Source organism: Octopus sinensis, linkage group LG24, assembly GCF_006345805.1.
Source record: "Octopus sinensis linkage group LG24, ASM634580v1, whole genome shotgun sequence".
Classification (NCBI taxonomy): domain Eukaryota; kingdom Metazoa; phylum Mollusca; class Cephalopoda; order Octopoda; family Octopodidae; genus Octopus; species Octopus sinensis.
In genome coordinates, this window is record NC_043020.1 from 15,216,091 (window position 1) to 15,231,625 (window position 15,535).

At 39.5% G+C, this 15,535-nt stretch overlaps 1 protein-coding gene across 8 annotated transcripts in view; it reads left to right on the plus strand.

Annotated features, from left to right (window-relative positions):
• LOC115223894 (post-GPI attachment to proteins factor 6) overlaps positions 1 to 15,535 on the plus strand; it is a 107,256-nt gene that overhangs the window by 52,043 nt on the left and 39,678 nt on the right. For all 8 annotated transcript variants that reach the window (XR_005003650.1, XM_029794615.2, XM_036512812.1 and 5 more), the window contains exons 5-9: positions 252 to 535; positions 3,065 to 3,375; positions 6,353 to 6,564; positions 9,794 to 9,939; positions 12,526 to 12,704. Coding sequence is in view for 7 of the 8 variants with exons in the window: in XM_029794615.2 (XP_029650475.1) it covers positions 252 to 535; positions 3,065 to 3,375; positions 6,353 to 6,564; positions 9,794 to 9,939; positions 12,526 to 12,704 (1,132 nt within the window). In the remaining variant the exon portion in view is untranslated. The remainder of the gene's footprint in view (positions 1 to 251; positions 536 to 3,064; positions 3,376 to 6,352; positions 6,565 to 9,793; positions 9,940 to 12,525; positions 12,705 to 15,535) is intronic.

Consider the following 15,535-nt stretch of genomic DNA (forward strand, 5'->3'; position numbering starts at 1 on the left):
TCTTCTGCAGTGTGCTGCACGCATGTCTTATGCAATATGCATGTATATCTCTTATTTGTTCTAAATATATAAATAGAAGAGAAATAGTATTGTATTACAATGTTTGGAGTTCAAATTAACACAGGATCTCTCACTACATCTGTAGCACGACACTAAATTTACCTCACACCCCAAATATGTGTATGTATGTATCATATTTATATAATTAGTCTTTCTTTTCTCTTATAATTTATTCAATCTTTTCATTCCAGAATTGTCCTCCCTCCTCTGAGCTACCTGTACTATTTTTCTGTACTCAACTGTACCGTTGACTCGGTGGACACTGGAGGATGTCCTATCTATGTATCCATCGGCAACGGTAACATGCCACCTTTTGATGTCGATGAGTTTCTCATCAACTGTACAAATTCTACGGAGAACTGTCACCTTCGAGTTGTGTCACCCAATAGCTCAGGGTTAAACTTTGTTGCCTTCTACCTCCGTGATATCAACAGTACAGCACCTGTCACTGTCACATGGCAGGTAACCACTGAAGGTAAGTTACTGCTGGGGTGCTGTTAACGTAGGTATATGTTGTGTTGTGAGAGTGTCAGTATAATGGCATGAAGTGTTGCAGCAGTGTTAATGTAGTGTTATATGAATGATATAAGGTGGCGAGCTGGCAGAAACGTTAGCATGTCGGATGAAATGTGTAGCTGTATTTTTTCTGCTGTTACGTTCTGAGTTCAAATTCCGCCGAGGTCGACTTTGCCTTTCATCCTTTCAGGGTCGATAAATTAAGAACCAGTTACACACTGGGGTTGATATAATCGACTTAATCCGTTTGTCTGTCCTTTTTTGTCCCCTCTGTGTTTAGCCCCTTGTGGGTAGTAAAGAAACAGATATATGAGTGTCTGTGTAGTGGTATGGTATATTATGTTAGCCTAGTAGTACAGTGTTTTAGGAGTGGCAATGTAGCAGTCTGAAGTGGTACTGCAGTGTCAATGTAGTGGTACAAATTGTTATAGAAGATCTCAGTAATGGAGGAGGTGATACTGTGAGTGTCTGTTTGGTGAAGGTGTGTACTTTTGTGTAACTAAATAAATAGTAAATAGGAAACCATCACTTGATTTTTTTTTTTTATTGATGGTTCTCTTTCTTCCTCTGCTAAAAGTTTTAGTTTTCAGCTTTTGTTCTCCTCCACCTCATCTATATAGTATATAGGAGCACTCTGTCGGTTACGACGATGAGGGTCCCAGCTGATACGATCAACAGAACAGCTTGCTCGTGGAATTAACGTGCAAGTGGCTGAGCATTCCACAGACACGTGTACCCTTAACGTAGTTCTCGAGGAGATTCAGCGTGACACAGAGTGTGACAAGGCTGGCCCTTTGAAATACAGGTACTACAGAAACAGGAAGTAAGAGTGAGAGAAAGTTGTGGTGAAAGAGTACAGCAGGGATCACCACCACCCCCTGCAGGAGCCTTGTGAAGCTTTAGGTGTTTTCGCTCAATAAACACTCACAATGCCCGGTCTGGGAATCGAAACCGCGATCCTACGACCGCGAGTCCGCTGCCCTAACCACTGGGCCATTGCGCCTCCACCCTCCACCTCATCACCAACATCATCACTGCCATCAGTATCATCCATTAAGATGTTGCAGAAAGAGTTTTGTGGATGTAACTAATTACTAAATACAATATTTAGCTAGATTCCTGCTACATTCCCAAAATTCAAATTGAGTTGAGGTTGATTTTTATTTTCCCTCAGTCTTGGGAAAATGAGAAAGATACTCTCTCTTTTTCTCTCTTTACTCTTTTACTTGTTTCAGTCATTTGACTGTGGTCATGATGGAGCACTGCCTTTAGTCGAGCAAATCGACCCCAGGACTTGTTCTTTGTAAGCCTAGTACTTATTGTATCGGTCTCTTTTGCCGAACCGCTAAGTTACGGGAATGTAAACACACCAGCATCGGTTGTCAAGCGATGTTGGGGGGACAAACACAGACACACAAACATATACACACACATACATATATATATATACATATATATATCTACACATATATACGACGGGCTTCTTTCAGTTTCCATCTACCAAATCCACTCACAAGTCTTTTGTTGGCCCGAGGCTATAGTGGAAGACACTTGCCCACAGTGAGACTGAACCTGGAACCATGTGATTCGTTAGCAAGCTAGTTACCACACAGCCACTCCTACGCCTAATTTATTCACGGATCAGGTGATTTATTCACGGATCAGGTCACTCTAACAGAGTTTCCCTATCTGCTCCTGTGCAATATTGTCAAACATCTATTTAGTAATTCTCTTGTCATTACTTAAGTAAGAACAGTGAAATCTGTTTTGTTGAGGAAGCTTAATAATACTGAAACATGCCTTGCATTGTTTCTCATCCATATTTCCTGAAATTAAAATATTAGTCATTCATTAATATTGCCTTTTCATAAGACAGCAAGCTGGCAGAAGCATTTGCGCACCAGGCAAAATGCTTAGTGACACTTTGTCTGTCTTTATGCTCTGAGTTCAAAATCCATCAAGGTTGACTTTGCCTTTCATCCTTTCAGGGTTGATAAAATAAGTACCAGTTGAACTCTGGGATTAATCTAATTGGCTTTCCTCTACCCCAAAATTGCTGGCCTTGTGCCAAAATTTGAAACCATTATAATTACTATTACTACTACTACTACTACTACTACTATCGTTATTATTAAGGCAGCAAGCTGGCAGAATTGCTAGCACACTGGACAATGCTTAGCGGTATTTCACCCATCTCTACATTCTGAGTTCAAATTCTGCCGAGGTCGACTTTGCCTTTCAGGGTTGATAAATTAAGTACCAGTCACATACTGGTGTTGATATTATCATCCAACCTCTCCCTCAAATTGCTGGCCTTGTGCCAAAATTTGAAACCAGTATTGCCTTTTCCTCACCACATAAGTATTTCTAATTGTATTGTTTGATATTCTGCCATAACCTTCTCTTTATTCAAGTGCAACCTTGTGACAAATGTGCAAAATTCCTTATTTCTGCTGCTACTGCTAACCCTGTTGTCTTACTGTTTCAGAATGTGAAGCGAAGTCATCACACATTTTCATGGAGAATTCCACAGATGAATCAATGGCAGCTAACAAAAGCCAGGTGGCCCCGGAATTTCAGTCCAAATGTATTATACTTCCTATGTTGGGACAGTTCAGTAGTGCCAGTGAGAATTTCAACAGTATTTATGTCTTTCCCAATGAATTTCTCATGCCAAAGAGGAACAACACTTTAGTTGTTCCTGACACTCACAGTCTGATAACTGGTTTCAATGTCCGTTTTCTATCCAATTCCGGAGGTACCATTGGTATAACATTGCATTTCGATAAACAAAAACTTGTGAGTTTTAAAAAATTTTTATTTTCTTTTTTCCCTCCTCTGTGCTGTAATTTAGTATGCTTTTTTAATATTATTCCACCAAGGTCGACTTTGCCTTTCATCCTTTTGAGGTTGATAAAATAAGTACCAGTTAAGTACTGGGGTCGTTGTAATCGACTTAACTTCTCCCCTGAAATTACTGGCCTTGTAGTGTTCTTGTGTGTCATATGAGGCAGGTAAAAGGGTTGTTGCCTGGTTGTAAAACACTGCCCCAGAAAGGGAGCCATGATAAATATGATTCAAAGTGGAGAAGACTGTTATGGAGTTTGCAACGGTTAAAGGCTACTTTAGGGAAAATGGCCTTAAAATGTATTTTGCTCAGGATTTTGAATGTTTATTTTTGGTTCAAAATAAAGTATTGTGAAGTAAAGAGTTAGAGTTACTATGATGCATTAACTCTGGATATAAAATGTTAGAACTAATGCTAATCCAACAATTCTACCAGTTCACTGCCTCCTGTGGAGGATAAAAATCTATGAAAAATTTACAATTTAACTGGATGAAGTGAAACAATTACTTAAATGTCGTTAGCATCTTTATTTTCTTCAATGACATGAACCCGAAAATATCAGAAATGTCAAGTTCTGGTGGACAATAATAATATAGAAATACCTTATTTTAAATTACTAAGTGAAGGCATGTGGGTTAGGGTGTTCGACACGTGATCAATTCCTGACCATGTGTTGTGTTCTTGAGCAAGACACTTTATTTTGCGTTCCTCTAGTCCCTCAGCTGGCAAAAATGAGCTGTACATGTAATTCAAAGGGCCAGCCTTGTCACTTTCTGTGTTATGCTGAATTTTCCTGAGAACTATGTTAAGGGTACGTGTGTCTATGGAGTGCTCAGCCATTTGCACATTAATTTCGGGAGCAGGCTGTTCTGCTGATTGGATCAACTGGAACCCTCATCATTGTAACCAATGGAGACCCAGTATTATTTTGAACTACTGAGCTGAGTATTTTCACAGAAATGTCAAGAGTACTTTGAACTCAGTCTTGTGACACAAAATAAACCTGTTGAATATCTCTGACTAAATTGACTGTATACAAGAAAGTCACTGAAGATATTTCCCCACCTCTATTCTTATTTATGTTATATTCCTGGTACTTGGTTATTTTACTCTGAAGGATTAATATCTAAGTGAAAAGTAGAAAGTCTCAGAGAATATGGTATTGCACCAGCAGCTAATTCTTAGGTTTTGAGTTCATGTTCACTGTAGCTGTTTCACGATGAATTTAAGTAAACTTAATCCTTTCTGACTTAGTCCATGTAGCTATTAAAAATACAAGCCTATTAGCTGTCTTAGGGTTACACAACCACAGCAACAAATAAATAACAATCATCATTGTCGTTTTTACCTCACATTTCCCATATTGGCATGGATTTGATGAGACCCCTTGAGGCTGTATTCTTCAACTGGATACCCTTCTTGACACCTTTGTTGTCACATAAATTATTCTGCACCTTATGTCAGTTGCTGAGCTACAGGGTTTTTTGTTCATGTGGGACATAATATTGCTGTCCCCATGGTGTTAATTATCATATCATCGTCATCATCATTGTCATTTAACGTTCACTTTCCATGCTGGCATGGATTGGACAGTTTGACATGGAGCTGTCCAGAATATAATTGTCTGTTGTGGCACCTCAAGAGATAAAGTTCACGATAGCGAACGTAAACGTACGTCAGCCGCTAAAAAGTCCGTGATAGATGTAGGGCAGCTCTACATCATATATTTACATTAACCGCAGGTAGGCAAGCAAAAGTGTGATCGCATATTTGCGTCAACCATTGTCAAGGGGTTAATTACACAATCATGCCTGCACTATAGTCATTTGGAAATATGCAGGGTGAGATATATCTACTTCACTAAATACCATAAACTGTATCTGAATATTGGTTTTTAACCCTTTAGCATTCAAACTGGCCATAACAGACCAAAATGTTGTATCCATTTTATGCTGAAACTGGCCAGATCCAGCCTCTAACCACAACTCCACAGCGTCATTCTAAGTCTAAGCAACCACATCATCAAAAACTTTAAACTATAAGATGATACACGATTAATTCCAAATAATATAAATGAAATGAAATCAAATCAAATCAGATATCAGAAATCAGAACCAAAATCAAAGTCGATCAACATCAATGGAAATTGCAGCTGTGATACCAGTGCCGGTGACAAGTAAGCGAACTATCCGATCGTGGCCGTTGCCAGCGCCGCCCCGACTGGCCTCCGTGCCGGTGGCACGTAAAAAGCACCATCCGATTGTGGCCGTTGCCAGCGCCGCCCCGACTGGCCCCCGTACCGGTGGCATGTAAAAAGCACCATCTGTCCGTGGCCGTTTGCCAGCCCCGTCTGGCACCTGTGCGGGTGGCATGTAAAAAGCACCCACTACACTCACGGAGTGGTTGGCTTTAGGAAGGGCACCCAGCTGTAGAAACACTGCCAGATCAGACTGGGCCTGGTGCAGCCTTCTGGCTTCTCAGACCCCAGTTGAACCGTCAAACCCATGCTAGCATGGAAAGCGGACGCTAAATGATGATGATGATGATGATGAACAACCCTTACATTTGACAGAATAATCTTTACGTCCTGAGTTCAAATCCTGTTGAGGTCAACTTTATTTTGCATCCTTCTGGGGTCAGTCAAATAAATCACTGAGTAAGTTATGGGGTTGATGTAATTGACCGTTCTCTCCCCATACAATATTTGTCCTTGTGTCTGTGAAAGAAATCCTTATTCTCATGTTATCAAAGAATTTCGAGTCTTTTCAGACATTTTATGTGATAGAGCATTGTCACTTTGCCTAACATTGCACGTTGATATTGAAGTCAGATTTTGTTGTTATTCTCAGACCCCAAACATTTGTTAGTTCTCTTAAATGGAATACATCCCAGAAATTTCTTAATGTAAACTTATGTTTCTTTTTACAGTCAGAGAACCAAACTGCTACCATCTATATGTGCATTGTCAAAGATGGTTTCCCTGATGTTCACAATTTAGAGAATTGTTCCAATGGTGCGCTGCTTTCTATTGAGTCTGCAGACGATCAACAACATCATCAAAGAATTCATATACCATATCCAGAGTTTGGGGACTATTATGTAGCTTTAATAAGTCGGTGCTACTCCATAGAGAGAAATCAGTAAGTACTTAATCAATTAGTGCTGAAAATGAGGAGGAGTCATGGAATTCATTTGTAAATTGCTCTGTACCTTTATGTTCTTTAATTTCTTTTAGCCATCATGGTCAAAACCATTCTGGAGCACTTATATATCTTTTTATTTGTAAATGATTTGTTTCATTTGTTAACCTGATTAAGTAAACTTATGATCAAAGGTCAGGAGTGGCTGTGTGGTAAGTAGCTTGTTTACCAACCACATGGTTCCGGGTTCAGTCCCACTGCGTGGCACCTTGGGCAAGTGTCTTCTACTATAGCCTTGGGCCGACCAAAGCCTTGTGAGTGGATTTGGTTGACGGAAACTGAAAGAAGCCCGTCGTATATATGTATATATATGTATGCGCGTGTATGTTTGTGTGTCTGTATTTGTCTCCCCCACATCGCTTGACAACCGATGCTGGTGTGTTTATGTTCCCGTCAATTAGCGGTTCGGCAAAAGAGACCGATAGAATAAGTACTGGGCTTACAAAGAATAAGTCCCAGGGTCGAGTTGCTCGATTAAAGGCGGTGTACCAGCATGACTGCAGTCAAAATGACTGAAACAAGTAAAAGAGAGAAAAAGAGAAAAGTGTTTTTTCTAGCTGTGATTATTTGTTGTTTATTCAGGCAGGGGACTGTTTAGTCCTTGCATATAACCTCTTTGGTGCTGGTGGCTCTGTCAAATTCCCATAGCCCATTCTGTTGTTGTTGGGGTTTTTTTGGGATTAATTTCCATGGTTGGATGCCTTTCCTGTTACCAACCATTTTACATGCACAAGAACATGGATTGTCAGTGTTCTCTTTTGTTGTGCATGTCATACGATAAAAGGCCATGCCATGTGGTGAGATGCTATCAGTCAACCTATGCCATAGTAAAATTATGATGATGATAATAGTCTGTATCACATTGTCAAGTACATCCTTTCTTTTTCCCCAAAGAAGGGAATTGTTTAACCCCAATGATCAAAGGGCATTTTAATCTCAGTTGAGCATCCAAGGAAGGTCGAATCACGTGATCTGGTGGTCTCCACAATGGAGATGGGGAGGATTCACCTTCCTGCTAGTGACATACACTAGAGTACATTTTGCGCCAAAAGCCAATATGAGGGTTTTTCTCATGGTAACTACCACAGTATAGTTTGTCCTAATAGAACATCCATGTTTAACCTTTTCATTACTGTATTTATTTTGAGATGCTCTGTGTTTCTTTCAATTACTTTAACCCTTTAGTGTTTACACTGGCCATATCTGGCCCTGATATTCTACATGTTTTATATTCAAACTGGCAATATCTAGCCTTTCACACCTACCCTACATTGACATTCTAAAAATAAACAATCACATCATCACGTTAAACGATGATGATGATGATCATCATTGAAACCTCAAAGCTATAATATAATAAATGATTAATTCAAAACAATTTGAGTGAAAAAGTATTACATTTAACAGAGTAATCTGAACACCAAAGGGTTAAACATAACAAAGAATTTAGTAAAATGACTTAGTTGTCATTCAGCTGGTGTCAGGAACATAACTTGTGACTAAGGTTTAGTGGAAGATTTTAATTCCAAACTTATGAAAACATGACATTTGTACTACAGAGCCAGAGCCGGTTGGTAACGAAAAGGTTAAGTGAGGAGAAATATTACCTGTAAGCTTGATTATTCCAGCTTTTTATTATTTTTCTTTGTAACAATATGGTGTGATTTGAGAGTGGTTTGGTTGTTGTTTCTAATAGGTAGAGCAACCACATAGTGGCTCCTTCATTGGCTTAGGTTGTTGCTATTTATCAGTTCGGATCACTGGTTCTCAATCTTTTTGATTTCATGGAATACTGGAGATCAAATTAAAAAGATTTCTGGTGAACTTCTCATGGTAAGATATAAAAAAAGCTTTTAAAGTCAAAATATATTTTAACTTTAATATATATTAGAAAATATACATAAAAAACTATTGCTTAACCTTGGTTTATATTCTATGTACTGTTCATGTAGTTTTGGTTATTTTTTCTGATGAGTTGTTGTGCAGCTGAGCACTGTGTACAAGAAAGTTATTATTATTATTCTTTTCTTTTCTAGGCACAAGACCTGAAATTTTTGGGGAGGGATCCAGTCGATTAGATCGACCCCAGTATACAACTGGTACTTAATTTATCAACCCCAGAATGTAAAGACAGATGAAATACTGCTAAGCATTTCACCCAACATGCTAACGTTTCTGCCAGCTCACCTTATTATTATTTATTAATCATAATTGTATTTAATTAAATTATGTATAACATGTTCTCAAGACATTTGAATTTTCTAAAGCTGCAAATTATGAGTGTCATAGTTCACTTGAAGCATTGTAGTATAGTAGAAAATGAAGGAAAAGAAAAATAAAGAAAGCTTCTAACAATGCAGAAAGTTTTACAGTAAAAAAAAAAATCATATTTCGGGTGCAAAGGCCCATCTTCAGAAGAAGGCAGTCAAAGCTATTTACATAGAAAAGTTGAGAGACAAGTTGGACCTCAGAAGCATCAGTTGTGGTGTGCAAGAGAGGCGTTTGCGCTGGTATGGTCATGTGGCGAGAATGGGTGAAGATAGTTGTGTGAAAAAGTGCCACACCCTAGCAGTTGAGGGAACCTGTGGAAGAGGTAGACCCAGGAAAACCTGGGACGAGGTGGTGAAGCACGACCTTCGAACTTTAGGTCTTGCCGAGGAAATGACTAGAGACCGAGACCTTTGGAAGTATGCTGTGCGTGAGAAGACCCGGCAGGACAAGTGAGGCCATAATCCCATAGCCCATACCTGGGATGTAGCCAGCCCACTTATGCATTCCTTTCCTTCTTGGAACACAAAATTCCACTTGTGAAGACCTGTTGAGGCAAGTGAAAATCAAAATCGTAATCTGTCAACATTAATGGAAAGCATGGAAAGCGGACGTTAAACGATGATGATGTTAAGGCAACGAGCTGGCAAAATCGTTTGTATGCCAGGCAAAATGTTTAGCAGCATTTCATCTATCCTTCTGTTCTGAGTTCAAATTCCGATGAAGTCGACTTTACCTTTCATCCTTTTGGAGTCGATGAAATAAGTACCAGTTAAACACTATGGTTTGATGTGATCAACTTGCTCCCTTCCCGCAAAATGCTGACCTTGTGCCAAAATTTGAAACCAATATGTTTTGACTCACCATTACTGAATCATCTCTTGTATTCTTCCACTTTCAGGACTGTGGAGCCATGTCATACATTTCCATCTGCACGTTTCACTATTATTCAATCTCGATGTTTAAATGAAAAATGTGGCCATTACGGTCACTGTGCTGAATACATTAGTGGATTATTTGTATTTAGTGCATGTCGGTGTTTTGCTGGTAAGTTCTGTCTGTTTTCCTTTATTGCTTAACCCTTTAGTATTTAAACTGGCCATATCTGACCAAAATATTTTCAAAAATATGTTCAAACTAGCCATGTCCTGCCTTTCACACATACCCTACACTGTCATTGTAAAATAAACAATCATATCATTGAAATCTGAAGCCTATGAGAAAATGCATGTTTAATTCAAAACAAAATTACCAAGAACACTCAGAGAGCACAAACCTCCGCCAAGGCAATACCATTGTCCTCTCAATGGTTAGCCAGAGATGATTTTTCGAATGAGAATATCTGAAATAAACTCGACTGCTCTCACAAACGAGAATACTAAAAATGAACCTGACTGCTCTTAAAGATTAAGTAAAAAATACAGGAAAAATAATCCAGAATCCTTGGTACTGGATTGATCCCAAAATCTAATCAGTTCATGCCAGTCATAAGGCCATACATTCCTGAAAGTTTCGTCGGAATCCATGCAGTGGTTCTTGATATATCTTGTCCACGGAAAAACAAACAAACACAACTGAAAACGATGCCTTCACTGAGATGGAGGTGATAAATTAATATTACATTTGACAATAATTTGAATGCTAAAGGGTTAACACACAGAGCAATCCTGATCAAGCAGTTCTGTGACCAGAAGTGTTCCAGCTTTAACCAAACTTTCGGAATTACGGAGATGTACTTGCATAGCAAGTGATTTGATCTGAGATCGTGTGCGAAACGAAAACAATTGCAGCATGGAAAGTGTTTGTAAGCCATTTAAGAAACACACAAAAGCCGTTCGATTCACTTCAACATTTAAGTTTAATTTGTCAAAATATTTTCGTCGCTTTAAGACCGTGACCTGTTCACTGACAAAAATATTTTGGCAAATTAAATTTAAATGTTGAAGTGAATTGAACGGCTTTTGTGTGTTTCTTAAATGGCTTACAAACACCTTCCAGGCTGCAATTGTTTAACCCTTTCGTTACTGTATTTATTTTGAGATGCTCTGTGTTTCTTTCAATAACTTTAAATATAACAAATAATTTAGTAAAATAACTTAGTTACCATTCAGCTAGTGTGGGGAACATAAATTGTGACTAAGGTTTGGTGGAAGATTTTAATTCAGACCTTATGAAAACAAGGCATTTGTACTCAGAGCCAGAGCCGGGTTGGTAACAAAAGGGTTAACCAAACAGTTTTTTATTCAGTTATTCACACATATTTTACCAAGGCAATGTGTTCTGCTTTTTTTAAAGCTTGTACTGTGTTTCTTGTTGAGAGATTTGTTTTCTATTTCTTGCAGATTGAGCAGCTGTGTGGCACAGTGGCTCTAAAGGTGGGCAGTACTGCTCCCCACCCCGAGGTGTGGTGGTGGAAAGATCCAGTGGGTAGGGGCCATTGAAGAAAAGTAGGATGATAATGAGGTGAACCAAAAGGGGGCAATAGATGTAAAGCCAACAAAATATTGGGTTAATTAGGTTAAGTTTTGTGAAATACAGTTGTTTAAAATTTTCTGCATAGAAAGTGGTTTATGTTTGTGGTGGTGAGTGAGGAGTGCCTCCAGGAATGTGGTCTAGGTGCCAAGGGGCAAGTAACCTGAAAAAGTTTGGGGACCACTGGTCTACAGCAAAGAGACTCCTGTTTTATTATATCTATTTCTGAATAACATTCAATATAATAGGATATTTGTATAGAAATGTAAAGGGAACTGGTTGCTTCTTTACACTTTTGGGGTGCAACTTGGGTGCAACACAATTTCCTTTCTTTTTGTTTCTAGTAACTACCAGTCAGGAACGAAACGCAAGTTTAGAAATATATACAATTCTTTATTCTCTTATTCAACAATGAAACACGATGGTATACTGGTATCCATTCTTACAACAATTCAGCATTAATAGAACAGGTTAAATTCTAAGCGTCTGGGACAGGAGAATAAGCTGATCACACGTATGAAAATACGTCCTTTCTCTTCTATCGCCGTGTCTCAAGTCCCCGACGCTATTAAGGAACGCTATAGAATTTATTCTTCAGTCTCTAGCGCATATGCATGAGGGAACTTCCTTATGCCTTTCCAGAAGGTTCCAACCCCGCACACGCACACTGAAGAAGGACGTCCGCACATGCACACTGAAGAATGACGTTGCGTGTGCGCACACTGGAATATGACGTCACTACAAAGATAAAGTTCCAACAAGCTAGTCACTAATTCACTTGTTTTCACTAAAGGCTGAGTTTGTGGATTGGCCAGAAATGTCACTACATTCTCCATGCTACTGATATTGTCAAAGAAAAAGCACAAAGGTTTGATACTGTTTTGGCACCAGTGTTGTTGCAGGCAATTTCTGAGCATAAAAAGCTGGGATAAATACCACTCTGGCGAAAGCCGAATTTGATTTCATTTTTCTGCGGTTCACAAATGAAAGTATCTGTTCAAGTCTAATCACCTACATCCTTCTGCTCAAATTTGTGGCTTCTGTGCCAGCGTCAGATGTTGTTATTGTTGTTACTCTTACGACTGTCATTGTATAGAACAGTCTAGTTAGTAGACAGTGGATGCATCCCCTTCTAAGTACCCCACTTTGTTATTGTTTCAGGATGGAAAGGTTATGCATGTACTGATGACACTGATGCCAACTCTGATAGTTTGGAACTGTTGGCAGTAATGTTGTTAACCCTCAGTAATGGATTCTTCATCCCAGCTATCATCTTGGCTTTCTACAGACGCTTTTACCTTGAAGGAGTTGTATATATCTTCACAATGTTCTTCTCAGCAGTAAGTATAACCTTCTACTTCTTAGTTTATTTCTGTTATTTTATGCAACATCACACACAAATTCCCTCTCTCTCTCTCTTTCGGAGAGGCACTGAGCAGTTATACGCACACATACACACACGGCAGTAACTTCCACCTACCGAATTCAATCAGAAAGCTTCGGTCGGCTCGGGGCTATAGTAGAAGACACCTACCCAAAGTGCCACGCAGTGGGACTGAACCCGAAACCATGTAGCTAGGAAGCAAGCTCCCTAACCACACAGCCATATTTTAACAGTTTTGGGTGTTAGACTTAATCTATCATATGATTTAACTGTTTCGTTATCATATTTCTAGTGAAATACACTATCTTTGTTTCAATTAATTTTTGAAAGTAAATTTTGAAATTAAATTTTGCTCTTTATTAGCCTGGAATTTGGAACATAAATTACTATGAAAGTGTAGTGATGCTACTGTGTAGGGTTCAGGGCGCATGCGCAGAATGGGACTACTTCCGGGTGGCCACCGGAAGTCTTCCCCATGCGCATGTGCGGGAAACGATCCCTAAGGCCCGCTAAACTCGATTCATTCTCTCTGGCCGTCAGCCAACGTGAACAGACGTGTATTTGGTAGACTCTGATAACAAAACCGACTTAGCCGCCAACGACATCGAACCACTTCAACCAACGAACAAGAAGCTGTACAACAGATTCGGCCGTCGTTTTCCCATCAGATATATGTGCACCATCGCAATTAATAAACAAACTGCTGTCTTTCACCGATAACCTGACTTCGTCTGTTATGTCTTACTAAATTGTATGTGGCGGGATCGGATCGACACCCTTTCAGTGATACCGATACCAGATCCTGTTACAAAAGTTTGATGAACAGTTTTATTTTAGGTCATCATCATTCATCATTACCATCACACGTCACTTTAAAATAAACTTTGTACCATAGAATCAATGACATTGTAGATGGGATGGTATCAAAAGGGGTCAGCTTCATCACATTACTACTCTTAGGTGTCTTAGTGGAGTCCACTCTGTTGCAAATATTTAAACAAGGTCTCCCGGATCTTTTCTGTTTGAACAGCAGTTTTTTCTAGCGGTGTCATATGAAATTGTCACCCGTAATTATGACCCTAGTATCAATCTATTGCATTTCAATCTGTTTTAGGGTTGGTTAGTGTTAGGGGTGGGGGAAGGGTATCTTTTTTTCTTCACAAATGTAAATAAACCCAATCTATTTTTTAAACGAAGGACATATTCATACGGCACAGAATGTTTTTTACCTCAATAGACGTTATTGATTGGTTGAAATTGCAGAAATTGAAAAAAAAAACAACAAATTTCTTACAAACTATAGAATTTTCTCAATAAAGCCAAGAGAAAAAGATGTTTTATAAACACATTCTACCAGTATACGAAGTTTAAAATTTTTTAGTTACCTAGAAATTATGTTAAAAACTGCCGTTCAAACCGAAAAGATCCGGTCTCCCTTCAGTCTGAGGCTATTGAGATTTTCCTCCTTTTTTCCTCTCTAGCTTTGGATAAATTTTGTAAAATTTTGTGCTGCTCTTCTACTGATTAAAACAAAAAACATCTTTTTCTTGTTCTGAGTTAAACCAGAATTGCTGATAGTTAGGTGAAGATATTTGTTCTGAGTTCAAATTTTGCTGCAATCATTAATCTTTTAAAATTCCATTGCTGCTCTTTTAAGTTTTTCAAAATATTTTTTTTACTACTTAAAAATAAAAAAAAAAATTTAAATGTTGTCAGATCATTGGGGTGGCAGTGCTAAGCAGTGATGTGTATAAACACAAGGTTATTACTTGTTCGAATATGCTTGGGACATACTTGAGTCCGTAAGAAAGCCATTCACTGTGTTTTGTCATGGAGAAAACACTCCATTTTCTAACAGTGAGAAATTTTCTCCACAACAAAACACAATGAATGGCTTTGTTATGGACTTGAATAAGCCCCAAGCATATTTGAACTTGTAATAACCTTGATGGCCAAAACAATCCTGGTTGCAAAGTTATCAGTGGTGCCCCAACGATCAACCAGACCACAGGATATCATCATTATCATCATCATTTAACGTCCATTTTCCGCGCTAGCACGGGTTGGACGGTACGACCGGGGTCTGGGAAGCCAAGGGGCTGCACCAGGCTCCAGTCTGATCTGGCAGTGTTTCTACAGCTGGATGCCCTTCCTAACGCCAAACGCTCCGTGAGTGTAGTGGGTGCTTTTTACGTGCCAGGGGAGTCTGGCAGCGGCCATGATCGGTTGGTGCTTTTAATGTGCCACTGGCACCGAAGCCAGTCAAGGTGGCGCTGGCATCGGCCACGTTCGGATGGTGCTTTTTATGTGCCACCGGCACAGGTATCACAACTACTATTTCCATTGATATTTATTTTGATGTTCATGTACTTGACTCAATAGGTCTCCTCAAGCACAGCGGGTTGTTCTGAAATCCAAGGTACTTTGAATGGGCTGGATGTAAAAAATAATTTTGTAAATTGCAGATGTGTTACCAGTGCCGGTGGCATGTAAGAGAACCTTCCGTTTCGCGACTGTTGCCAGCACCGCCCAGTTTCGTGTCCGTTGCCAGCCTCGCCTGGCCCTTGTGCCGGTGGCACATAAAAAGCACCATCCGTTCGTGGCCGTTTGCCAGCTCTGTCTGGCACCTGTGCGGGTGGCACGTAAAAAGCACCCACTACACTCACGGAGTGGTTGGCGTTAGGAAGGGCATCCAGCCGTAGAAACACTGCCAGATTTGACTGGGCCTGATGAAGCCTTCTGGCTTCACAGACCCCAGTAGAACCGTCCAACCCATGCTAGCATGGA